Here is a 26,034-nt window from a genome sequence, read left to right as displayed (position 1 = left end):
CGAAAGGAATTCCCTCTAAAAGCAGAGCAAAGTCTGCAAGAGAAATGAAGGCGAATACTTTGGCTAGCTCTTTCTGCTCTGTGTGTGACTTCATGGTCAATAAGATAACAGGAGCAAGGAGTTGATTCTCCTGGAGCTGCATTTCCTTATGAAAAGGACTGCTGGATGTGCCAGCGTTACTCTGATGCTTTCTTCACTGGAGCAACGTGCAAGAGTGACTTAAATCGGGGTGTAAAGGAGATAGATACTTCATTTGCTGAAATCATTGGGGTTTAATATGACTTTAGGCCGCACTCCACTGTTCAAGAATAGAACATCAGAGAAAATAATGTTGGTTTTCTCTAAGAGGCCAAAACCTCCTTCAAGAAGATGTGCTTGTGCTTATTTGTGTGATACAAACAAGGAAAGGCCTTTTCTGTTGGGTGGAAAGAAGGCTTCATCAGCTCTGACAGAGCTATTCTTTCTGACAGAACATTGAATCTGTCAGGAAGTTTAAAGGAGAAATGTGACAGAAAAAAATTGCAGAAAAACAATTACTACCCACCTGCCTTCCATTGAGGACCTGTATACTGCATGAGTTAAAAAGAGGGCTGTGAAAATATTTACGGAGCCCTCACATTCCAGACATAAAGTGTTTCAACTCCTTCCCTCAAAACGACGCTATAGAGCACTGCACATCAGAACAACTAGACACAAGGACAGTTTTTCCCCGAAAGCCATCACTCTGCTAAACAACTAATTCCCTCAACACTGTCAAACTATTTACTAAGTCTGCACTATTACTATTAATCTTCTCATCACTCCTTATTACCCCCCCCCCCCCACTTTTTACTGTATGGCTGTGACTTTGTTGCTTGTATCCTCATGATTTATATTGACTGTTTCCTAGTATAATTTGATTGCCTATTGTACCCTATGACTATATTCTATAGACTATATACCCTATGACTATATAACCCTATGACTATCATTAAGTGTTGTATCTTATGATTCTTGATGAATGTATCTTTTCTTTTTATGTACACTGAAAGCATTTGCACCAAGAAAAATTCCTTGTGTGTCCAATCACAGTTGGCCAATAAAGAATTCTATTCTATTCTATTCTATTCTATTCTATTCTATTCTATTCTATTCTATTCTATTCTATTCCATTCCATTCTATTCTATTCTATTCTATTCTATTCTATTCTATTCTAATTCTAATTCTATTCCATTCCATTCCATTCCATTCCTATTCTATTCTATTCTATTCTATTCTATTCTATTCTATTCTATTCTATTCTATTCCTTAAGGCTTCAATTGCAAATCTGTAGCAAAATGGACAACTGTGCCTTTTCAGACAGGCGCAAGACATCCTTATCATTTCTCCCTCTTGAGTGATAATTCTTTCCCAGCTGGCTTGGACTTAAATGTTAAACACACTGATATTGTTCAGAAATATCCTCATTTTCCTTCTGCATTTGCATAATTATTGAATTGCTTTATTTCCTCTGAAAAAGTGAGCTGTTTTTTTCCTACTTTATAATGCACACACAAGCAGAGGATATCTATCTATCTATCTATCTATCTATCTATCTATCTATCTATCTATCTATCTATCTATCTATCTATCTATCTAAAGCTACCTATGCACCCACACATTTCACCACAAGGAGGCAGCAGTGTCTTTGCCATCTATCTGGCGGGGGGGGGGGAACTTTTTAAAGAATTAAATTAGACAAAAGGTTTGGCCAAGAGAGGTCCCTGTGGATTGCTTGGTGGCACAAGAAAGGAGGCCCAGTTATCTGCAGTATATTTAGTAGCAATTTTGCAATTCTAGTAGTTGATTTGTGTACGAGGCAAAGGCAGTTATATTTTAGGTATAATATTTTGTTTCAGATATAATATTTTGTGCTCTTCATTACATTGGCTAACACGTTCTCTCATAAGACTAAAGTTGACTAAAGTTCTATTTCTTGATTCACTAACCAAAATTATATTGGCACACCAGTATCAAAAGCACTGAACCTAGAACTTAGAATAATAGAGTTGGAAGTGACCTTGGAGTTCTTCTAGTCCAAGCCCCTGTTTCCACAGGAGACCCTTTACCATTTTAGACAAAGGTCCTATCTCTTTTTGAAAGCCTCCAGGGATGGAGCACCCACAACTTCTGAAGGCAACCTATTCCATTGGTTGATTGCTCTCACCATTAGGAAATTTTCTCCTTACTTCTAGGTTGCTTCTTTCCTTGATTAGTTTTCACCCATTCTTTCTTGTCTTGCGTTTTGATGATTTGGAAAATAGCTTTCTTGTTTTTTATGTGTTGAAAGAAACTTTAAAAAAATATTTTTGACATTTATTGCGAGTCTTACTTTGTTCAAAGTCTTAGCTTTCCTAATTTTATCTTTGCAGATTTGGGCTATTTGTTGGTATTCTGCCTTTCCATTTTTTGTACTTATTCTTTTTTTCTCTCTCAGTTGGTCTTCTTTGTGCAACCATGCTGGTTTTTTCTTGATTTTCGTGTTTTTCTTTTTAAGTGGCATTGAATTGGACTGGGCTTTTATAATCGTGGGTTGTTTACATTTGGTTTTAATGGTCTTTTTAGCATTGTTTTTAACTATGTTGTTCTATATGGTTATATGGTTTTATTTTTAAACTGCCCACAGTTATGCAGATGAGATGAACAGTGCAGAAATTTGATAAATAAATAAAAAGCTATTGTATTTTTTCCCATTCTCACTTAAATGTTTGAATGTCTTTATTTTGTGTAGATAGCATTAGAACACCTCTTGCACATTTTTATTTGCAAGGAAGCCTTGAATAAATATAACAGCTCAGCTCCATGCAACCTGCAAAATAAGATGGGGAGGGCTGCATTAATGTTGGTGGAGAAAATGGTAACCCTTTCCCAGGAACAGGACATGAAATAGGAATCTCAGCTCAAGTATAATGTTGTCTCTCCAAAACTGGTAGGGTCCCACCAGAGGTGGTATTCAGCTGGTTCTGACCAGTTCTGGAGAACTGGTAGAGGAAATTTTGAGTAGTTCGGAAAACCAGCAAATACCACCTCTGATTGGCCCCACCCCCATCTATTCTCTGCTTCCTGGGTCCCAGCTGATCGGCTGGGTCTTCTTTTGTTGCCCTGCACAGGAGAACGGAGCTGGAAAGCAGGTTAGTGGGGTGGGGAGGGAATGGAGATTTTGCAGTAATCTTCTTCCAGGAGTTGGGAGGCAATGGGGATTTTACAGCAATCTTCCCTTGCCACGCCCACCAAGCCACGCCCACAGAACCGGTAGTAAAAAAATTTGAATCCCACCACTGCGTCCCACGTACCAACTATGAGTGGCCCAAAGTTCAAAGGGGGTGAAACATGACTTTGACTTTTGTTCTTAGAAGAATGGACTATTTAGTTCCTTTGGGATGGGATGGAAACAATTGTGAATATTATATGAATATTATATAAACACTGGAATAACCACATGGTTATTCCATTGGTATTCCATTCTATTGGTAAAGTATTCTTCGGGTGATACTTGACCATATAGTTTTTCTGAAAGCAAAAAGTCTGACATGATTTGCCTTTTCCTTCTCCTGGGATATTTTCTTGACGTTCCAGTCTAATCTACTGTTCTGGGATATCCTGGTGGTCTTCTATGTTTTGACCCTGCTTATGAGCATAATCACATTTCAACGATCCATAGCAACAATGTAAAAGATTTTCCACTCCTATTTGTTCTGCCTGCTGTCTTCAAATCTGTAATCCAAGTTTCTTTCTCTTTTCTTTTTTAAATCTTATTTTGCACCCAGAAAAACAGAACTGTGTTTTTTGCTGTTTTTGTCCTTCTCCAGAATTACCTGCTGATATCAGGGGTGGGCTTCAAAATTTTTAGCAACCGGGTTCTCTGCCCGGTTGCTGGTGGGTATGGGCACGGTGGGCATGGCCTAGTCTGCCTCCTGCACCATGGCGGGGGCGGGTTGTCCTCCCCAGGCTCCAGAGGCTTTTCTCAAGCCTCCCAGGAGGGCAAAAACGGCCTCCCCAGGCTCTAGAGCAGGGGTGTCCAACCTTGGCAACTTTAAGCCTGGAGGACTTCAACTCCCAGAATTCCCCAGCCAGCAAAGCCCATTTCTAGCCTTTCTGAACTTCCAGGAGCCTCTGCACGCTCCCTGCACTTACCTGCATCCAAAATGGGCCACGTGGGGACTCCTGGGAGGGGTGGGATGGAGTGGGTGGGGCCAGCCAGGAGTGGGATTTGGGGGTCCCCCCTGAACTGTACAGAATCTTAGCTAGGGGCTCTTCCGAACCCCTGCGAACCCCCGGCATCCCAACCCTGGCTGATATCCAGCCCAAGAATCATCACACAACAAAACTACATTGAGAGAAAAAAAAAGAGTTCATTAATCTTTTAAGCGTTTTTTTTTCTTCTCAAGCCCTTCACAAAGAAATGGAGGATAAAAATTATAGCCAGGCTTTGTCCTGGCCCACTGATAAAAGTTTCCTTTCCTTTTGGTCCCTTTAGGGAGATTTCTACCTTCCACCCAACCCAAATTTCTTCACGTGTTAAAACCTTTAAAAAACAAAAACAAATCAGAGGCACCATCTAGTTAACTTTGCCTGATCTTGGGAACTAAGCGGAATTGGCCATGCATGATATTTGGATGGGGGAATCATTAGGAAGTCTCAAGACTATTAGCTGGACTGGGAATTGAAAAACAGCCACCCATTTGTCAAGAAGGCCGCATGATTGAATTGTCTAAAAAGACATTCAGAAGCAGATCAATGGAGCTGCCCAAGCAGAGCCCACCACTGTTAACTGGCATTAGCGGCATTAGGGCAGGGAGATTCAGAGAAGTCAAGATGGTGGCTGTGATTATCATTTGACATCCCTCCACCCCATCCCCCCACTCTATAGACATCCTGCAGGGACAGTTTCTTTAAATCACAGTGGGACCTAATAAGGTTACACCTGAACAAAGTGATCTTGCTTGCAAAGAGAAAGAAGGCCCAATGCAGAAGATGCATTGAGTGCAAATACTTGTGGCCCTCTTTCCACATACAAACATCTCTACACACAGACTCCATTTTATGCCAGTTGGGGATGATACATAATCCTTGGGGATTATGCAAGACTCTCTAAATGGTTGCTAGAACTGGGTATATTCAGTCTGATGAAAAGAAGGACTAGGGGTGACAGGATATCAGTGTTCCAATATCTCAGGGCTGCCACAAAGAAGAGGGAGTCAAGCTATTCTCCAAAGCACCTGAAGGCCAGGTAAAGAATAACGGATGGAAACTAATCAAGGAGAGAAGCAACCTAGATCTAAGGAAAAAATTCCTGACAATTAGAACAATTGATCAGTGGAACAACTTGCCTCCAGAAGTTGTGAATGCTCCAACACTGGAAGCTTTTAAGAAGAGATTGCATAACCATTTGTCTGAAGTGGTGTAGGGTTTCCTGCCTAAGCAGGGGGTTGGACTAGAAGACCTCCAAGGTCCCTTCCAACTCTGTTATTCTATTTTTGAAACCTTGAGAATCCATATGAAAACCTGTACATCAGGATTCACTGATTTTCTTTAGCAGTTCTCGTCAGGTTGGCATTATGACAATGAGCAAACTCCATGGAGCCATTTTAAAAATAACTAAGGATTTAGTGTGATCTATGAATGGAGCTGTGATCTATAAAAATTGTTGTCATAAATATCCAGAAACGTAATAATTAGTATTACCATTTCAGGGGCTTGGGACCTTGTTTTTTTTTTTTTCTGGATTCAATTGGTGTATAAAAATGTTGGATTTTCAACATTTATGTTAATATTTATACTGGTTTATCAAAACATTTTGGATTATAAACTTCTATTTTTTTTCTTTTTTATGCAACCATCCACATCATGTTTAGCTGAGTTATGAAAGAAAAAATAGCTAATTGCCCATAGGAGGCTATTGAAGCTTTAATACTTCATTTCTGAAACATCAGTCAACAAAAACTTAATTTAGGCAAATCTTTCAAATCATTTAACAGAACTGGACAATTTATGCCGCCACTTTAGGTCATCTGTTTTCTTTCTTTTCCACTTCCTGAAATTGAAATCTCCATTCAGTTAAGTGCTTCGCAGAAGACAAATGTGTCCATTGGGTTTGGTACTTGTCTTTGAAAGTTTAAAAATCCTTGGCCTTTTTGTTTTCTTTCCCTAAATCACAGTCATATGTCTTTATATCTTGGAGTGGTGTCTAACATCTTATTAAGAATGGAATTACTTGAAACTTCTTTGAGAGTCTCGCCACATATATCTCCAAAGAGTGTGGGAGTGGTGGAAACATTTAGTAAAGCAAGCAGCAGGAAGACTAGTACTAACTCATTTCACATGTTTCTTGTCCGCATTTGTTATATTCCTTGAGAACAATTGAGGGGAAAAGGACTGAAATGCAGTAGAAATTTGAGACAGAAATCTATTCTGTAAAACAATTTTTTTATTATTTGCACATGTCCGTTATTATCTGTATGTCTTGCCCCATAGGAACACCGGAATTTAGATCTGGTGCTAAAATATTACTACTTTATTACCAGGAACAATTGAATTCTCTGTGGGTGAGGTCTATTGAATTATGCAAGTAGTTCTATTGGCCCCTCTTTTATTTTGTAATGAAAAGTGGGTTTGGAGTTGCTTTTTGGCCACTGATAGTCCTACTGAAATTAAGTGTCAATTAAGAAGAAAGGGTCTAAACTACATCAGATTGCAAAATGGAAAATAGTAGATATCCAGAAATTAATGAATGTTGATGAACATTCCAATCTGGATTGAATCACAGACAATAGATTGGACCAGGGAATAACACTCTTGCAGCAGAAACCAGAAAAGGCCTCTTAGGATTAGACAATGTGGGTCAGAAAGATGAAATGGTTGTCTTGTCATCTGCTGACCTAAGATTCCATACCCAAATCCTACAGGATACTCCAAAATAAATGTTTATTAAAGAAAGCTCTCTTCTTGAGCTAGCCAGGATAATCTTGGGACAGATTGCGAAGTATCCCATTGTACTAGGCTGGAAGATGGTATTATAACTGCTGTTATCCTTGTTGGCATCCATAAAGTTTAGATCAGAGGTGTCAAACTCATATTGTCACAGCGGCATCACGTGACGTATCGTGACTTTCCCTCCCCTTTGCTAAACTGGGCATGGCCAGTGTATGACGCATCTGGCCCATGGGCTGTGAGTTTGACGCCCCTGGTTTAGATGAATGGATTCTGCAAGTATGGAGAAACTAATTAAAAATAATTTTACTCAGAATGTTAAGCAATTAAATTGGTCTCCTTATAACCTCTACTGGCATATCTGTCAAAACTTTGGTTGGTTTGAACCCGCTACAATAGCTCCTAAAAATAATGCTAACTCCTTTGGTGTTTTAGTAGCTGAAATTCATGTTGCCAAGGACCCAAAGGTTGGTCACATGATTACAAGGTGGGGAGTGGGCGGGGCTACCCAACAGTTGGAATTTTGAATCAGGGTCATAAATAGCCCCAAGCAGAGCTGGTATTCAGCAGGTTCTGACCAATTCTGGAGAACCGGTAGTGGAAATTTTGAGTAGTTCAGAGAACCGATGGTAACCTTCCCCCAGGAGTGGGGAGGGAATGGAGATTTTACAGTATCCTTCCCCTACCATGCCCAAGCCACACCCACCAGGCCACACCACACCCACCAAGCCATCCCCACAGAACTGGTAGTAAAAAAATTTTTATCCCACCACTGAACTGGAGCCTCCTTATTTAGTTAGTTAATTTCATTTCTATGTCTTCCCAGTCATACACAATTCTGGGCAAGTTCCTAGGTCGTATTTTGCAACCTTTGACAACTTTTAGATATCTAGAATTCAACTTCCAGAATTTCTCAGCCACCATAAGTACAAACTTATTATCTGTCTCTCCCCTCCCCCCCGCATAAGAGCTCTGGGTTGCTTTTCTGTTGATGGTAATCAAAGTATCTAAGACCAAAACAATATAATTAATTTAAAAAAAAACCCTGAACTATAATACAATCTGAATCTCATAATGATCTTGCAGTAACAAGTTTGAAGAGTGAATGCTCTCTGAGAATGTAAGCATTGCAACTTTCAAACTTTTCTTTGGGTTAGCTTTTCATGTAGTTAAGAATTTAATATAATTTTACTTAATAGAAAATAGTTAAAATACTAAATTGTATTTGTCTGAGAAAGTCTAGCCATTCCTGGGGTTTGTTTGTTTCAAGTTCTCTAGATAAAAAGAAAAGCTTCATAGCACTACAATCCAACATATGTCTATTCAGAGTAATCTCACTGACCTTAGTGAGGGTTATTTAACTGCTTAAGTAGGTACATAATTGCAGGCTATATACAACTGTCAGTCTTTTGTCCACACACTTCAAATCCACTTACTCTCAAGTAATCTTGTACGCTTCCTACAGTCTTTGAGACATCCTCATGGAGAACAGTGTTTTTAAGTGAATGGTTCCTATTTGTTGATGCAGATCAATATATTTAGCAATGTCCAACATTTGGGATTTTCAGTGTTTAGCCCAGTGATTGATATTTCTCAGTCAAGAAACCTAATATGGCTACATCAAGATTTTTTTAAAAAGATACTGAAGTAAGCGAGTACTATTTAAAGGATTCAGCTTTGGTTGATTGCTTATGTATCAGGCCAAAAAACATGTAAGGTAGGCTTTTTTTTAAGTGCTAAAGCTTTGATCAGTGTAGATAATGGGTGAGGTAGTTCCCCTCCAAAATGAATGAATACAAATAAAACATTGTTTTGTTGGAAGCTGATGCAGAGCTTTGTAGGTCTATCCTAAAAGAAACTTTTTAAAAAAGTAATTAGTAAATGCTAGGATTTCCCCTCTCAAAATCTTTAAAAATAAGAAAAATGTCATGCCACGATCAATTTCTGTATTTGATGAATCTCCAGGGAATTGTATGGAAGCTTATTTTAATACTTTCATCATCCCGGAGGATTTAATACTAGTCTAACTTCCCAATAACTAGCAGATTTAGTGTTTCAGTTCCCAACTTCTGGCTTAGACCCTTTAGAAGATTTCTTCTTCCTTGAACTAACAGTATCAAGAACAAGTTGCACTAAAATACATAAGGTAAAATTTAAAAAGTGAAAGGAACAAATTTTAGAAACGAGCAAAGAATTGAAAAAAAAGGAGGGGGATGTAACATAAAGAGAAAGACACACATAAAGGCAGAGGGAACTAAGCCTTTCACAATAGGAGCTGGCCGAAATAACCACGGTTTCTTCTTTGAGTCATGAGAATAGCTATTTTTTTCCTTAAAAGCTTAAAGAGCTATTAAGATGGGCAAATCACTGGTAAAACAGCTGGAAATGTAAATAGCAATTTCAACAGTTCATTGCTTCTGAATCCAAATGTGGAATGCACAGATCTACTTCAAAAAAGCCCCTCTGGTTTTATTATACTGAGTGGGGAGACTCTTTTCTCAGTGGACCTGAATGGAGACCATGTGCTTTATTTAGCAAATCCACTTTTTTTTTTGCAAATGAGCAGACGGATCTCTAATTTTCACGCCATTCTCCCTTAGAGACCTCCTTCAATTGCACCATTCTTTCATTATCTGGAACTAATGAAGTGCTCGGCAGCCTTTAGCTCTGTAAAGAACCTATTGCTCCAGGAATACTTTGCTTAAATAAAACATGTTTCGTTGGCCAACTTCAAAACAACATTCTTATAAAGGACAAGGAAAAGAGAGAGACAAGGGAGCAATGACATGGAGAAGCAATGCAAAATTGCTAGATGCAAATAAAAGGATGACAGTGAGTGCTATGTATAATAGCACATATTGAAAAGCAGAAATGCTCAGCAAAGAGAAATGTTGGCTCTTTCTTTGAAAATTAAAATGTCTCATAAATATCCAGTTTGTAAAAACAGAGTGGGGAGATGGATTAGGTGGGTAGTGTAACTAATAGTTAAATAGTGTAGTTGGAAATTGAACCAAGCTACAATATTATTTATGTATGGCTGGTTGGCAAGTTTATACCAATTGCAATATCTATTGTTTTATATAGTTTGAGGCATTTCATATTAATAATACTTGATTTCATGAGTGATTGTTTATTCCTGGTTAACCTTTTCTTCTCCAATTTCTCACAGATGCAACTCTGTGTTAATATATCATTGAATTTGATGGAATCACAGCATTTTAGTACTATCAGCAGGAGTGATTGATGGAATAGAAGCATTTTAACATTTCACACTGAGCTCTGGCTATTTTTCTTCTTTCTTAACAGAAGTGTCATAACGATCCTCCTCTTTCCATTGCCCACAAATCTAAAATTATTATTATTTAATTAGTCACAATATATTTTCTCTGCACTAGATAAATAATATTCCTGCATGATCTATAAAACTTTTCAAATTTCAAATTATAATTCACATGATAAAATTCTTATGTAAGACAAGCCCACTGGTGAAAAACAATCAGTAAAGCTGGAACAATGGAGAGAAAGAGAAATCTCTGCTTTTCATTTTTTATTAGCTTTCATGTTCTCCTGGGCTGCTTATATTTCTTTTATTTAGTCCTGCATTTTAATTTGTAGCACATTGTATCTTGGCCTTAGCAACTGAAATCACATTTATCGTCTTGATTATCCAGAGCTGGCAACAAGATGTCTGTTTGGCTAACTCCCAGTAAAAACTAGAAGAAATTATAATGTCTGCCTTTGTAAAACAATTGATATTTTTGGAACCAGCTGTAACTGTGTTATTTTCAGCAAAATAATTTTTTTAGCATACCATTTTTTGAAGAAAAGAAATTCCTACATTCTGTCACATTTACTGCTGTAAAAAAGGATAAAAATATCTGTGAAAGACAACCATGTTTCAAGAGATGCGAGTTCTGAAATTTCAAGAATTTCCTTTGTTAAGAATATAGTTCGGCCTTAATTAGCAGCTACTGTATTTTAATAATTACCATCTTTCTCTTGAACAATGCCAGAAATGAAAAAGCAAGGAAATGTGGAAAGGGCCTTACTGTTACATTTATATTACACCCACAGACATGCATATATGAACTCATTTTGATGCTGTGATCTGTTTTGAACATCCAAGAATTCGATCTGATTTCTTGTAGCTTGAATTCTCTCTCTAGCAAAAAAAGCACACGTGATACTTGAGCAAACTCTAACTTGACTCTGATGCAGACGTTTTAGATATACCGTTTTCATTCCTGGAAGAAAGGAAATTAGGAATGAAATCTCCAAAACCATTACAACTTTTTTGGGGGGGGAAGTGGACATAAGTGGCTCAAGGAACCATACCTGATTAGAATTAGATTGATCTGAAGGTGCAGAATATTTTATGCTTTAATGTAGAAATGTTCCATTCATTCTAAGATTACACCTGGATTTCTCCTCATGGATGTATTTCAGGGGTGGCAGACTCAAGGCCTGCAGGCCGGATCCATCCCATGGGGTGCTTCAATCTGGACCATGGGATCGCCCTGGAAACAGCAAAGGATTGGAACGCAGTGCCTCTGCCAGTGAAAATATTTTCACTGGCAGGGGGCTGCAGGATGTTGAGCTAGCCACGCCCATAAATATTTTCACATGCGCAGGGGGCGTGGGTGTGTGTGTGCGCATTGCCTTCTGGATGCTGGCACAAGAGCCCCAAAAGGTTAACCACCACTGTGCTACACCATCATCAATATAGACCTGATTCCTGATTTGGACCATTCATTTCATAGAATGTGGAGTAATTTATTTTAAATAAAACGAATATTACAAATTTCACTCCTATTGCCCATTTTTTATCCTTCATAATAAATAGGAATTCATTGATCAATATAAATCTTTAGTATTTCCCTGATTTTCATAGGACATTTGGTTGTACTGATTTTCTTTAGAAAATCTGAAAAATAATTTGTATATGTTGGGGTTGCTAAATGCCAATAAATATCAATAGCTTTTAAGAGAAGTTTGGTGTCAGAGAGGCCATGTACGCCATGTGTGTTGTGAAAGGCTGAGCATACAAAAAAAAAAAAAAGACACTTGGTGGATGTGAAAATAACACAGCATCAATGGTGGAGTGGAATAGATGGGTGGGAGAGTAACATTAAATTGGAAGAGAGCAGAACACCGAGGAATGGAGAAGGGAACCTAAGACGCATATTTTGCTCCAAATAATTTCCTTCATCCTGGCTGCATCACTGAGTGATGAGTCCAATACCCTTGTTGCAAACTTTAAAAGTAAAAACAACAACAACCCAATGTAAACTCTTTTCAAATGCAGCATCAGAAACATACCTTATTGATAAATTGTGTGTATTTGCTTAAAAGAAGACAGTCACTGGTAGATTTCAGGGTATCAACCATGCCATAGATAGAAATGATCTTTCAAATCCAGTCCTTTAAAAATTTATCACAAATTTCATTTATATCTCTGATGGTGATTGCAAGGAAGTTCAATAAAATAGATTAGACTGTAAAATTGCTGAAATGTCAAAATAGACACTACTTATAATTTCTGTGCCAATGAGCAGTCCATGAAGCTTAAAGCTAACTGTATTTCACTGCATGCTTACTGTAGCCCCAATATATAATTTAACACTTGCATCTGTGGTTTGTTAACTTGTTCTTACAAGCCCTGAGCCTTATTTTGTCTATGCATGTACCTTACTTAGGTGAAAAGAATAGAATGGCAATGTAATCTAAATGTTTCCAAATAAAAATTACCATTTTTCTACATGTCTGATTAGAAGTCCCTTTATAACTTGCACCAGATATCATACTTTCTTCATAATTTGAACGAAGATGACTAAAAAGTAGATCCTATTTACTTTACGTGAACATTCATTTATATTAAAGAAGATAATTCCATTGCCCTAATACAACTCTGACACAAATCAATGTTGTTAGAGCAATGACAGTGCTTCGTCATTTTGCAATCACCGCTTGAAGAGGTATAAACCATAGTAGCTACACAGGATCCAGTTCCTCACCCTTCACAGAGATAAATCTGGAACACAGTCATGCAGGCAACGTAGTTCAAGACAAAACTGAAACTTCAGACTGATAGATAATAAAGTGAATCCACAGAAAAATAAAGAGAGATTTATTGAGATAAGAAATACACTACAACATGCTCAGCAAAACAAGCAAGGCAACTCAGAGGTATTGGTCAATTGGAATTGTGGGAAGCATTATTGGAGAAAAATATATTCCCCAAAGATGGAAACAAATCTCTCCTAAAGAGGTTAAAAAGGTTAACAGACTTACGTATTGACATGGATGTGCTAATTAACGATAGATACATGCATCATTTTAAAAGTATGATACTTTTAAACAGAAATACAACTCCACCATCATAAATAGATTATCTGGTTTCCTACTATATTTTCTCCGAAGGTCTTAAACAATGTTGGATTATCTCAGATTTCTGTTCTCCTTTCTTTTCAGCTTGGCTGAGACTTTTTTAAAAAAAAATCTGCCTTTTAACAGAGGATCATTGAACGAGTTGTCAGGAAAAGGCAAGAGATAGATAGGAATAGAGGAATAAAGTAAAACTGAGAAGAAAGAGAAGCTGGAAAAATACTTTGAAAAGAGAGAACAAACAAGAGAACAAATCTCTCAGGCATGTTTTTGTCTTCCTTTTCAAAGTTCTCATTCACATCCTTAGGTCTGCATCCCTTAGAACAGAAGTCTCATTCTCGCGGCCCGCGGGCCAATTGCGGCCCACAGGACGATATCCTGTGGCCCCCACCGTGATATGAAAGTATAACATTTGAGGATATTTCTTTAACGTTTTTTGTGGAATCCCTTATGCGGCCCAGCCTCACCCAGACTCTGCCTCCAGCGGCCCCCAGGTAAATTGAGTTTGAGACCCCTGCCTTAGAACAAGGATCTCCAAATTGGGCGATTTTAAGACTTGTGGACTTCAACTCCCAGAATTCCCCAGCTGGCTGGGGAATTCTGGGAGTTGAAGTCCATAAGTCTTAAAGTCACCAAGTTTGAGGATCCCTGCCTTAGAAAGTATCCACTACAACTGTATCCACTATAAGCATCCACTATAAGCTGATAAACAAAATTACACCCGCTATACTTAAATCAAGGATGGTAATGAATTTGACACAGATATAATTGTTACAATAGGTTATCTGTTTCTTTGCATATTTCTTTTGTATGATGGAATGTAATAGCCTTTGACTACCCAGAAAAGCTGCACTGGATTACTCTATTCAAATTCAGTGATGACAGAGAAAAGTTTTTTTTTTAATTTTCATTTCCATAGCATAGATCTTTCTCATATCTTGGGACAGATTTGTCTTACACTTCCATCCATCCTGTCCATATGTCCCTAATGCATTGCTCTCTGGAGCATCAAGAAAACATTCAGCGCTGATTACATCAAACTCCTAAGCCATTTCCATATGATAGAAGCCCTGCAGAGTTTCAAAAATGTTGCGTGCCAAAGTACAATTTTTGCAAAAGGAAACAACTACAATAAAACTATTAGGATTAATTGGTCACTCTCCATTTTTACTGAGCTCTGCCGATCTGTAATTTGAAATCCTAATAAGCACTGATATATTGATATAATAAAAGTATGGAACATTCTCTCACAGCTACATCACACAACAACTCAGAAAACCAAGAATATATATCCTATTAGATTAGTAAACTAAATACAAATAAAATTGATCATCCACTATTCATTGACAGGTCCACACATTTTTCTTAGCAAAGATTTTTAGAAGTGGCTTGCCACTTTCTTCTTCCTAGGACTGACACAAAAAGATTGGCCCCAGCTGGTTTGTGGCCTGAAGTAGGACTACAACTCACAGCCTTCTGCTTTCTAGTTTTGTGCCTTTAACCATCACACCAAATTGGTTCTCATTGTTACTACTGAAGATATGAGGCATTTCAAGCAGTATAGTCTCTGCATATACTGTATGCTGACATAGATCAGAAGATCAAAATTGTAACCTCTGAGATCAATCTAACTAATGCAGGAAGTGAAACTAATAAATGGCAGATTGGACTGTACACCAACATGATTCCGACTTTATCCTGAGTACCCACCTTCAGATGCATACATTCAAATGGGTGAGAAAATATGCATTAAATAATACAGATCAAATAATTCAATAATTATTAAATAATAGTCATTAAAAATAATGCATTAAATTAAATAATTAAATGAAATTAAATAATGCATTAAATAATACAGTCAAGGCTATAGTTTTCCCAGTTTCAATGTATGGCTGTGAAAGTTGGACCATAAGAAAGGCTGGGCACCAAAGAATTTAGGCCTTTGAACTCTGGTGCTGGAGAAGACTCCTGCGAATCGCTTGGACTACAAGGTGATCAGACTGGTCAGTCCTAGAAGAGATCAACCCTGACTGCTCTTTAGAAGGCCAGATCCTGAAGATTAAACTTAAATACTTTGGCCACCTCATGAGAAGGAAGGACTCGCTGAAGAAGAGCCTAATGCTGAGAACAGTTGAGGGTGAAAGAAGGGGACAACAGACAATGAGGTGGCTGGATGGAGTCACTGAAGCAGTCGGTGTGAGCTTAAACGGACTACAGAAAATGGTAGATGACAGGGAGGCCTGGAGAAACGTTGTCCATGGAGTCACAATGAGTCGGACACGATTTCACAATTCAACAACAAAAAATATAGATCTGCATTCCATCCCAAGTATTAAACAAGGTGATGGTCACAACCATGCAATCAAAACCTGGAGTTTGCTGTGCAGAGCTTTTATCACTTGGTTGTGGCCATCACTTTGAATTCTTTAGCCCCTCCCTTTGGGTACGCCAGAAAGTAATATATAATACTTTTACTAAATTTTATTTTACTTTACTTTATTGATTAGCCCTTGGGCCATATCAAAGTGCAGAGTTCAAGATATAAATTATTACTAAAATCTGATAAAATACAATTTAAAATGAAATTGGAATCAAATATGATTTAAAATGAAAATGCAATAAAATACAGTTTAAAATGAAATTGGAAAAAATACAATAATTGAATATATATAGATAAGTAAAATATGATAAAATTGTATTTTGGTATCACCCCTACAATCTACCTCAATCAGTCCCACATATGCCGATCTCATTCGAATCACTTTACTTAAGCACTGTGCTGTGTTAAATGTTATTTTCAGATTCTGGCCGCACATAAGGTAAGTCACTTTTATTAAACAATTTATCGGTCTCCATACTACAAGCCAGATCAGCATATGTACTGATTCATAATCAGGTCCTGGGTGACCACTTTGCCATTAATTGATTTGGCACTGAAGTACCATTATGATTTAAGTTAGCTGAATTGGGAAAATCTGAAATGCCCCTTCTCTATAACATATTCCAGCTTGATTATCATAACCCCCAATTCATAACCAGACTGCATTTTGACATCTGCTAATTAGATACATAATTAAAAGATAATAGATTCAATTAAACATATATTTTGAAACCATGAACTTCTTGCATATGCCTTGAAATTCACTAGATGGAGCTCTAAGGTATCAGGGAATCTTCCCAGGGGACTAGGCTGAACATTTTCAGAGTGGTAAGTCAGCCATAAACTCACAAGTGCTTCTTTGTGCATTTTTGCACCAATGTAAAGAATAATGCAGAACAGAAAACATTTGAAAAGAAATAAAAATGTATTCTTGTATCACCAAGGAGAGGTTGAAGCATTTGGAAAAGTGTCTTGAGTTATAGGCAGAAATATAAATTAAGACAAGAAATGAAAAATAAACAGTATATACGTCTCTAACATATTCAATTTACTTCGAAACTGTCAATTTAATACAAGTACTCTTAAAACATTTTTTTCAAGGCATCCATGTATCAGGTCATTTTATTCTATTTTGCCTATCCCAGCTTCTTTTTTTAAAAAAAAATTCCCAGCATATTTCTAAAAATAATGTAGGTACACATTCCAGTATAGAAAGTGCCAAAAAGGGGGAAAAGAATGAAAAGCAACAAAATGCCTGCCCATTTTGATAGCATTTGGACCCAGGGCTATTTAAAAGATAGGTGCTTGTGTTTGAAATCTCTTTCTCCTTTACTTGACACAGAATTATTTTATTGATCAATGAAACTTGGCAATTTGGTATAGCCTCATTAAAATTAATAAGAATAGCTTGTTAACACGGAAGGAAATTTAAAATATGCCCCCCCCTCCTTTTAGCTCTCTCCAAATGTTATGGAAATCTAGTGGCTGGTATTAATGGTAATGACCCAAAGCAAGTGGAAAAGGCAGCAGCTCCAGCTTAGATGAGCCTGAAGGCAAAGCAAAAAAAAAAAAGAATAGAAAAAGTTTTCTTTTAGTCTGCTCCATGAGGGGGGAAGGGGAATCCCTCTTAGTGTTGTCAAGGAGATTTGCTGTTGAGTTTCTGGACTGTGCGGCTTCAAAGCCCCTCTGCCTTTAGCCTGTAGCCTGAGAGGAGCATTTATTTTAGTTTATTTTACAAAACAGGCTTTCACTGAAACTTAAGAGGGGGGGGGGGAACAGAAGTTGAAGAGCCCCTGAAAATAGGAGTGGTCCCACTCTAAATCCTGTAGAAAGAGACCAACTGGATCTGAATAAAAGTCCTTGATGTGACATTTAGCCTACAAAAACCAAGGGGAATGAACACGGTCCGATTGTGGGAATCCGCTTCAAAAGAACAAGGCAGGCAGGCACCTCTGGAGTTGGGAGAGGATGGGAGCTCAGTTTGTTTGGTTATTAAAAATGCTCTTGCCCTTCCAGAAGACTTTCTACAATCCCCCAAAACCTTTCCCACATAAGGGGTGCCCACTTTTGCTACTTATGGTCCTTCAGCTACACCCGTCTTTGGTGTGTGTGTGTGTGTGTGTTTTCTGTGTCAGGAAAAGCATCTCTTCTTGATGTCAAAAATCACACACACACAAAAAAGGGCTATACCGTATATTATACTATATATGCACATACCTATATTTATAGTATACTATACTGTATACTTCCGCAACAGTGTTGTCAATGCCTGGAATACACTACCTGACTGTGGTTTCTTCCCCAAACCCGCAAACCCTTTAACCTCAGACTGTCTACTGTTGACCTCACCCCATTCCTAAGAGGTCGGTAAGGGCACCAACGTGCCTACCATCCCTGTCCTAATGTACCCTTTTTATTCATATCCATTTCTTGTATTAATAATCATGTTTATTCTTATACCTGTTATCTAAGGCATATTTGACTAAATAAATAAATAAATACTGAACAAGACTTGGGCAAACCTCGGTTGGCAGGAATGGGTAATTCTCACAACCCAGGAATTGGCTTACTCTTATTATGCGCTCGTTTGGGTTGTCCAGGGAGGAGAGAGAGAGAGAGAGAGAAATACCTCACCATCTCCGAACGGGTGTGCGTGTGTGTACAGTTCCAACTGCATGGTCACAGCCGCCATGTTGACTTTTATGACCTCTTCCCCCCAAAATTCCCCCCAAATCCCTTGCAACCAGAATAACAACCGAAAGTAAGGGACCTTGCCTGAGGCTAGTCCTCCCTGAGCATGTCTTGCAGGGAAGCCTCATGCTGCATTCAGAACTTCTCCCCTCTCCCCTTTCTTGGGGGGTGGGGGGGAATGGCATTATTTCTCTTAAACGTGAGTGCGGGGAGAGGAACGGGACACCTTCCTCCTAACCTAACGATTAAGCCCGGGAGGAAGAGCTAATTGTTTGCCCCTCAGTCTGTGGCATGCAAAGGATTTGCATCCCTCCCCTCCCCTCAAACCCCACCACTCCAAACAGTGGGGTGCATCCATATGCGACTAAAGTTCTCAAAGTTTGCAGGTCTCCCTTCTCTCTTTTTTTCTCCTCCCCCCCCCCGCTTTTCCCGGGTGCGCGCAACATCCCGTCCCGTCGCGTCCTCGGGCCTCCGAACCGAGAGAGAGGAGACCCAGACAGCGGCCGGCCGCCCCTCCCCCTCCCCCTCCCCCTCTCCTCCTGAGAGGAGCGATTGGCATTCCGCCCCTCCGGTCCCGCCCACCGGGCTGTCCCATCTGCGAATCAGCGGGATGCTGTCAGCGCGTCAGTTGTCTGTGGCTGCCCTCTGCCAGCCCGGAGCGCGTCTCCCCTTTAAGCGAAGCAGCAAAAAAAAAAAAAAAAGAGCCCGCAAGGTTGCGCGGAATCCGATCCGGAGCATGGGGACTGGGGACTTTGCGCGGCTTTGCTTGTGTTTGGCTCTGGCGATCCTCCACCTTGACAGGTTTGCCGGCGGCAACGGGGTGCCAGGTAAAAAGCAAGCGAGCCCACGGGGCTGTCCGGAGCTCGCTTTCCTTCTCTCCCCTTCTTCCCTCCCGAGCACCAGCCCTGGCTTGTCCTGGGAGTCTGGGGCTTGCCTTTCCTGATCCCGGCTGTCTCTCTGTCTCTCTGGATGCCACCAAAGGACGAAAGGGGCTTAGTTTTCCGGGGGAAGGAGGGTGCAAGGCAAAGCTGAAAAAGTTAGGTCGAGCCTTTCCAGTCTTCTTGTTATTACTACTATTACTTTTACTATTGCTATTACTACTGCTGCTGCTATTTATTATCACCATCATCATCATCATCATCATTAAATATTTAGTGAGATTCACAGCCTTTCAACAGCTTGAGTCCTAACCAAGGACCTAGGGCATTATTATTATTACCTTCCCCTTCTCATTATTGTTATATTATTATTATTTTGTGGGTTTGGGATCTCTGTCCCTGAAAAGCCTGAAAATTTTCATTTTTTAGACACCTTCAAAAAGAGAAAAAGGCGACCCTTAGGATGAAATAGTGTTTAGGGCAACCTATCTAGACAGAAAAGTACAGGAGCTACCCTGCCTGCATCAATACAAGCCATTAATTACAGAGTGTGTTAACTTCCATTTATGTTCTGGTTTCCCAGCCAATTTCCCCCTTTTAATCCAACTTTCACAGGATTTCAGCTTTACTTTTAAAATATTGTATGCTTAAGATATATAAGTTACCTCTTTGATTTTGAGTCTGGCAGTTGTAACTGTTAAAGGGGATGTGAGAAGTGATAGTAATGATAGACTTGATTCCCAGCCTTCTTGTTTTGGAAGATGCTGGTAGTTTGTTCAGTCTGTATCTGGGTTTGGGCTGGGGAGGAAATGCCCGCCCTTTTCCAAGCAAAATATTGAGAGATCTGTTTACGCATGTGAGGTTTTAATCCAGTGATTTTGATGTAGAAATGATTTGAAAAGACAAGCCACCATTACCTCAAGTCTTTCTAGTGAATTATATCCCTGGGGCTGGACTTGACTTTTGTTCAATTAGTCCCTGCTGAAGAGGACAAATTTACCCCTTTTTCTGCACCAAAAGTGAGAAAACTTCAATTATCTGACTTCCAAGATAGCTTAACCAAGATAGGACTACTCCATCTTTTAAATAATTCTCATTCATCCATGTTCTGAATAGTAAACTTTTTCAAGATATGGTACTATAATGTGCTTTTGAATTTACTTTGGGGAGATTCACCAAGTATCTCAGCTATCAGAAGATTGGCAAAAATCAACAAAAATGTATTTGTCTCTTATTCTAAAGAAAAGTAGGTAACTTTCCTAGAAATGAGTAGAATGTTTTGGCATGTTCCAGCTGACTCTGGGCATTTCCACATGTCACATGCAGATATCCTTTGGTTGTTGTGAAATGGTCCATTAAGGAAGGTTTCCTCAAATGTGTGCAGAAAAAGGGGTAAATCAAGATGGTGGTATGATAAAATCTCCACAGGCACAAAATGGGCAAAGCTTCAATGGCACTGTTGCAGCCACCATCTTGAGTATTTTCATCCTTGGGTCCAGCTGTCACTTCCGCTATTTGTGATGGGAACAGAGGCCTTTTTGAGTCGAAAGTATGAAATTTAGGCAGTTGAGACAAAAAAAAAAAACTTACTGTGGATCTCCTACCTGAGAACTGACGAGAAAGTGACCTCTCCCCCTCCCTCTTTCCCCCACCTTCAAATCCCCAAGCAAATTTATTTCTCTTTGTGGAAACAAGTAAAATAAATAAAAGAAGAGATAGTGCTATTCCACATCCCCACACACAAATATTTTGATAGAAGAGGACAAACTCTATTCTCCCAACAAATTGGGCAAAGCAAAGTATTGTCTCTTTATATGTCTGTGCTAATAATCTAAGGTTCTCAAGATAGTTTACTGAAATAATTCTTCCCCTCCTCCCTGTACCTCATATCTTTCTCTCTGCAAAATTCTCTGAGTTGCAGCAACAATATCTGATTATTATTGCTGCCTCTTCACAGCTGTTCCCCCTCTCTTCCTTGATGCTTGAAGGAGCCTTGTGTTTTCACTGGGGCATTTCTGAAATAACGAGTGTGAGGCTTTCAAGCTAACAATCAAAGTAGTTTTCATTCTGCGGCATATTTTCTTGAGGTCTTTACATTTAAGTGGCATAAAATAAATCTACCCAAGGGTGCTGCAGGTGTGGTGCATCCCCTTCCCTTTTCCTCCTCTTGTCAAGTCCATAAATAGCATTAATCAAAGTCCTACTTTTTGTTAGCCAATTACTAGATGTATTATTATTCATGGTTTCTATGAGTCCCAGATGGGCTGCTGGTATTAAGTTTTAGAACAAAACGGCTTAAGGCTCTTCTGGCTGGGAGGCAAAATTAGGCGATTGACATTTTGGCCACAATCAATAGATGTTTGCCACTTTCTTCCCTAAACACCAAACTGATTCCCATGGAAAATGTTATTCCAGAAGACCAGATGCTTCTAGCAGTGATTGGCTTTCTCTGAACAAGCTTGTTTTTTCTTTTACAAAAATCAATGTTACTAACCCAAAAAGAAAATTGATGACTTTTCTTTTAGTTCTTTATTGGGTATTGAATATGTTGACCTTCATTATTTTTTCTACACAATATGGGCTTTTTAAAATAAAGTGGTTTTTTTTCCCCACAAGAGCAATCATTTTTCCTGTTGAAAGTAAGGGCTAATGTAAGGTTAATGTAAAATTATCCATCTGTTTTTAACACCTAATGGTGAAAAATATTCAGAAGGTTTAGTTTAACAAGTAATAGTGCTTTTTAGTGTTGAGATATTTTGCTAAGAAAACTATGCAGATATGTCCATGAAATTATTAAAAGGTTAATTTGACTTCCTTGATTTTTAAAACATTTTCTAGTCCCCAAAAACACACACAATATACTATAGAGATATGTAGTGCTTTGAATTATATTAAAATGACATACTTTACAGTATGTAGACATGTAGATGCAGCCCTTGTCTGCATTTCTTTAAAATTGCTGTATTTTTCCTGAAAGCACATGGCTCTCTTCAACAGCTGTTGGCTTGGGAAACTCAGGGTTTTGGAATAAAATACAAAGTCTTGCATAACTGCATGATGTCAACAAAATGACAACATTTGTCATTTCAGTCGTACCAGAGCTAACATTATTTACATGTCTTTGAATATTAGTAGCTCCGCTTGGTAGCTATGTTGTTGGTTTGAGCTCCAAGCTTGGTGATTTGGTTGCAAATGTTTCATCCCCGTTTGAGGAGTCATTTTCAGTGCACTTTGGATTGTGCATGTCTGGAGGGAGCACTGGCCTTTAAATATCTTTCTGAGTCCTAGTCTGATGACATTATCAGAAGACATCCTAACAACACCACCAGCACTCATTTACATCACACAGATGGTACTTAAAACCAAGGTCTATGATTCAGCAACTACAGCCAGCCAATCACACAACCCAAAGTCAGACCAGGACTCAAGAAGGGTATTTAAAGGCCAGTGCTCCTGCAGACAAGCACAATCCAAAGTGCACTGAAGATGTTTCCTTGAATGGGGACGAAATGTTTGCAACCCAATTGCCAAGCTCAGAGCTCAAACCAACAACATAACTAATATTGTTTAGTTAGGGTACTTCATTCCTTTCAATCTGGCAGAATGATGGATCATAACGCGAAGCAAGATGATTTGGTAGCCTAATGTTTAAAAGCTGTCATCTTGAAATACTTTGTGGGGTGGGGGAAGATAACATTGGAAGGATGAAGCAATGAAGAGATTTTAGAGGAATCTCTTTTATCTCGCGTGAAAGAGATGGTGATCACTAAATTCAATATAAATAAACAAAAAATTAGACAAGCAAATAAATAAATTCTCTAGTATAGCTTCAGAAGATAAGCCTGACCTAATACATTATTACTTGACAATTAAAAAAAGCCCAAAGATTGTATGGAAGCCATAAATCAAACATTTCTCAGTATCCATAAAAACAAGGGGGGAAATAAGTTTCTCTGATTAAAGATAGAAAGAAGATTCAAGGATCACCCTAACCCTAACATTTAAACTTAAAGAACCTCAAATAGAAGGGCTGCGAAAGTCCATCAACAATTCCAGGGCCAGTAAGATAACATTTTAGTTATTTTAGTAACTAAGGGCAGGCCAAGAAACAATGGATGGAAACTACTCAAAGAGAGAAGCAACCTGAAATTAAGGAGAAACTTCTTAAAAGTGAGGACAATTAACCAGGGGAGCAGCTTCCCTTCAGAAGTTGTGGGTGCTTCATCACTGGAGTTTGTTAAGAAAAAACTGGACAGCCACTTCTCTGAAATGGTATAGAGTCTACTGCTTGAGCAAGGGGTTGGACTAGATGAGCTCCAAGGTGCCTTCCAATTCTATTTTGATTGATTGATAGTTGTTTAGAGAAAGAGCTGATTCAGTGACTGAGCTCACAAATCGCACTTAACCATGATTTGGTTAGTACCTTTTTCATGAACACTGGGTGGGTTTGCACAAGCAAAGTTATTACATTTATGTAATAACTGTGGTTTCAAGCCTCAGTAACTGTTGCTGAGTTTGCAGAACATAATAAGCTGAAATTGCATTATTATGGCATTCTTCCAGCATGGGTCTATGTGTGTTAGTTTATTCTGGGCATCACTTCTGTATTCTTCATACTAGTCTTTAATATAACAATACCAGCATTTCCCATTGTTCTTTTAAAGTTATCAGTTTTACCAGCACAGAGTTTAATTGTGAAAGATATCACAATTCTTTGGAAAAGACTTGTAGTTCTTTTAGAAATGATATTGTCTATGGACAAAAGAGATAGAACAGAAATATCATGTATGATAACAGACCCAACAGACCCAATGAGATTTTTCCACTATGTGATGTAAGTTTAGATTTGCTAAGAATACGGAAGAGGAGGTCTTTTTCTGCCACATCTTTCTTGGTGGGTTAAGGTTAATTTGCCTTCAAGTCAGAGCCCCACAAGGTCAGTGTTGCCTGTAAAACAGGAGCAGAGGTTTGGCTTCCCTCACTACTTCCATCTTGACTTTCTGTCCGGCCAGGAAACATCTCCCTTTCAGGAAATTTGACGCCTTTGGAATTTTGAGTGCATCTTTTGAACTCTTGTCCTAAAATGAGATCTGGGGTCGTTGAAGGTAAAATCCACCAGAGTCTGTCTTGAGTCTAACTGTGATTTCAGAAGTATAAGCTCCACTTAAAGCTAAGTTAGTTTTTTTTTGTAATTAAAAGGAACTTTACACAATAGGAAGGGCAAGGAATGTAGGAGAATCACATTAGCATGCTGTCTGCTTTGGGAATGAATAATAAAGAGCAAGAAGCTCAAACAACCCTCTTAGAAAAGTAGGTCTTATTAGGAGAAATACCTTCCAACAACAGCAGCAGCAGAAAGGAATAAAAAAAGTGCATAAAACTGCCTAAAATGTGACAAGTAGCAGAAAAGCAGCATTGTTCTTTAACTGCAATCCCTGTAGCGAAAGAACCAGGTTAATTTATTTATTTATGCTCTGGTTATTGCTTGCAGATCCCAGAGTTGCTGTGATTGTCGCTCTGCAGAAATCTGGTCTTATGTAACCCCTGGCAATTCAGCTGAATGATCTCCGCTCCTTAAATCTGCATCCATTTAGGAAACCCAGGGAAGATGAACACCACAGGTTCCTTTTACAGACTCTTTTGACCATATGGCTAGAAAATAGGATTTTCATGCAATCACAAGTATGTCTGCTGTGCATTGCCACCTAGGTTAAGAACCATGTCTCTTTGGAGGGCACTAATGCACACAGCTTGAAGCTATTAAAAGTGACTTTCATACAGTACTATCAATATATATCTGTATATATTGCTGCTACCTCTTATAAGAAAAGGTAAAGTCATTATACCTGTAGAATTCCAGGACTTCTTCTTTATAGTGTATTCCTGCAGGTGCAGGATCCGCTTTTTGGATCATTGAACACCACTTTGCACAATCAGTCTTATTTATTTCCAGCTCCAGAAACTGCAATTTTCTTGGTGGGTCAGCTGGCATCAGAGAGAGTGGCCCAAAGTCCCCCAGGTGTTTCTGTGTCGAAGGTAGGATTTTAACCTGGGTTTCCCCACTCATAGTCCAGCACTTGAATCACTACACCCCACTGGCCCTCTTGTGATTGGACACTTACCTTCAAATGTAAAATTTGCTGAAAGAGAATTACATTAAATGGTGCTTCCTGCATTTGCTTCTCTCAGAATATATTGTTTGAGAAATAGCAATAGCACTTAGACTTATATACTGCTTTATAGTGCTTTACAGCTCTCTCTAAGTGTTTACAGAGTCAGCATAATTGCCCCCAACAATTTGGGTCCTCATTTTACTCAGCTTGGAAGGACAGAAAGCTGAGTCAACCTTTAGCCTGGTGAGATTCGAACTGCCAAATTGCAGGCAGCTGACAGGCAGCAGAAATAGCCTGCAGTACTGCATTTCAACCACTGTGCCACCGTGGCTCATAATTATCTCATTCTTAGCATCATTTCTAAAGGCCAAACTATTAAAAGGCAGAAGATTTCAGTTTCTCTTGATTGGGAACAAAGGGCAAAATTTATACGATGAAGCGCTAGCTGATATTGAACAAACTAAGTAGAGTTGGGCATGATTGATCATGGGAAACCTCTAAGACAGTGACCCTCAACCTTTTGGGCACCAGAGAACTGGGTCCGTGGAGAGAGATTTTTCCACAGACCTCAGGGGCCGTGGTTTCACATGCCTGCATCCCACGAATGGGGCTTTGCTTGTTTGCGCGGCCCGGTTTCT

General features: G+C 38.9%; 1 protein-coding gene across 5 annotated transcripts in view; it reads left to right on the top strand.

Annotated features, from left to right (window-relative positions):
- Window positions 1–19,029: 19,029 nt before the first annotated feature.
- SCUBE1 (signal peptide, CUB domain and EGF like domain containing 1) overlaps window positions 19,030–26,034 on the top strand; it is a 200,665-nt gene continuing 193,660 nt past the window's right edge. For 3 of the 5 annotated variants that reach the window (XR_015743772.1, XR_015743771.1, XM_087934177.1), the window contains exon 1: window positions 19,033–19,232. Coding sequence is in view for 3 of the 5 variants with exons in the window: in XM_087934177.1 (XP_087790303.1) it covers window positions 19,142–19,232 (91 nt within the window). In the remaining 2 variants the exon portion in view is untranslated. Of the gene's footprint in view, window positions 19,233–26,034 lie in introns of all 5 variants that reach the window. The other 2 variants (XM_026702705.2, XM_087934178.1) reach the window with 2 other exon arrangements.

Source organism: Pseudonaja textilis, chromosome 5 (assembly GCF_049901715.1).
Source record: "Pseudonaja textilis isolate UNSWEBS1 chromosome 5, rPseTex1.2, whole genome shotgun sequence".
Classification (NCBI taxonomy): domain Eukaryota; kingdom Metazoa; phylum Chordata; class Lepidosauria; order Squamata; family Elapidae; genus Pseudonaja; species Pseudonaja textilis.
Note: the sequence above shows the minus strand (reverse complement) of the source record. Positions and strands in the feature narration are given on the sequence as shown.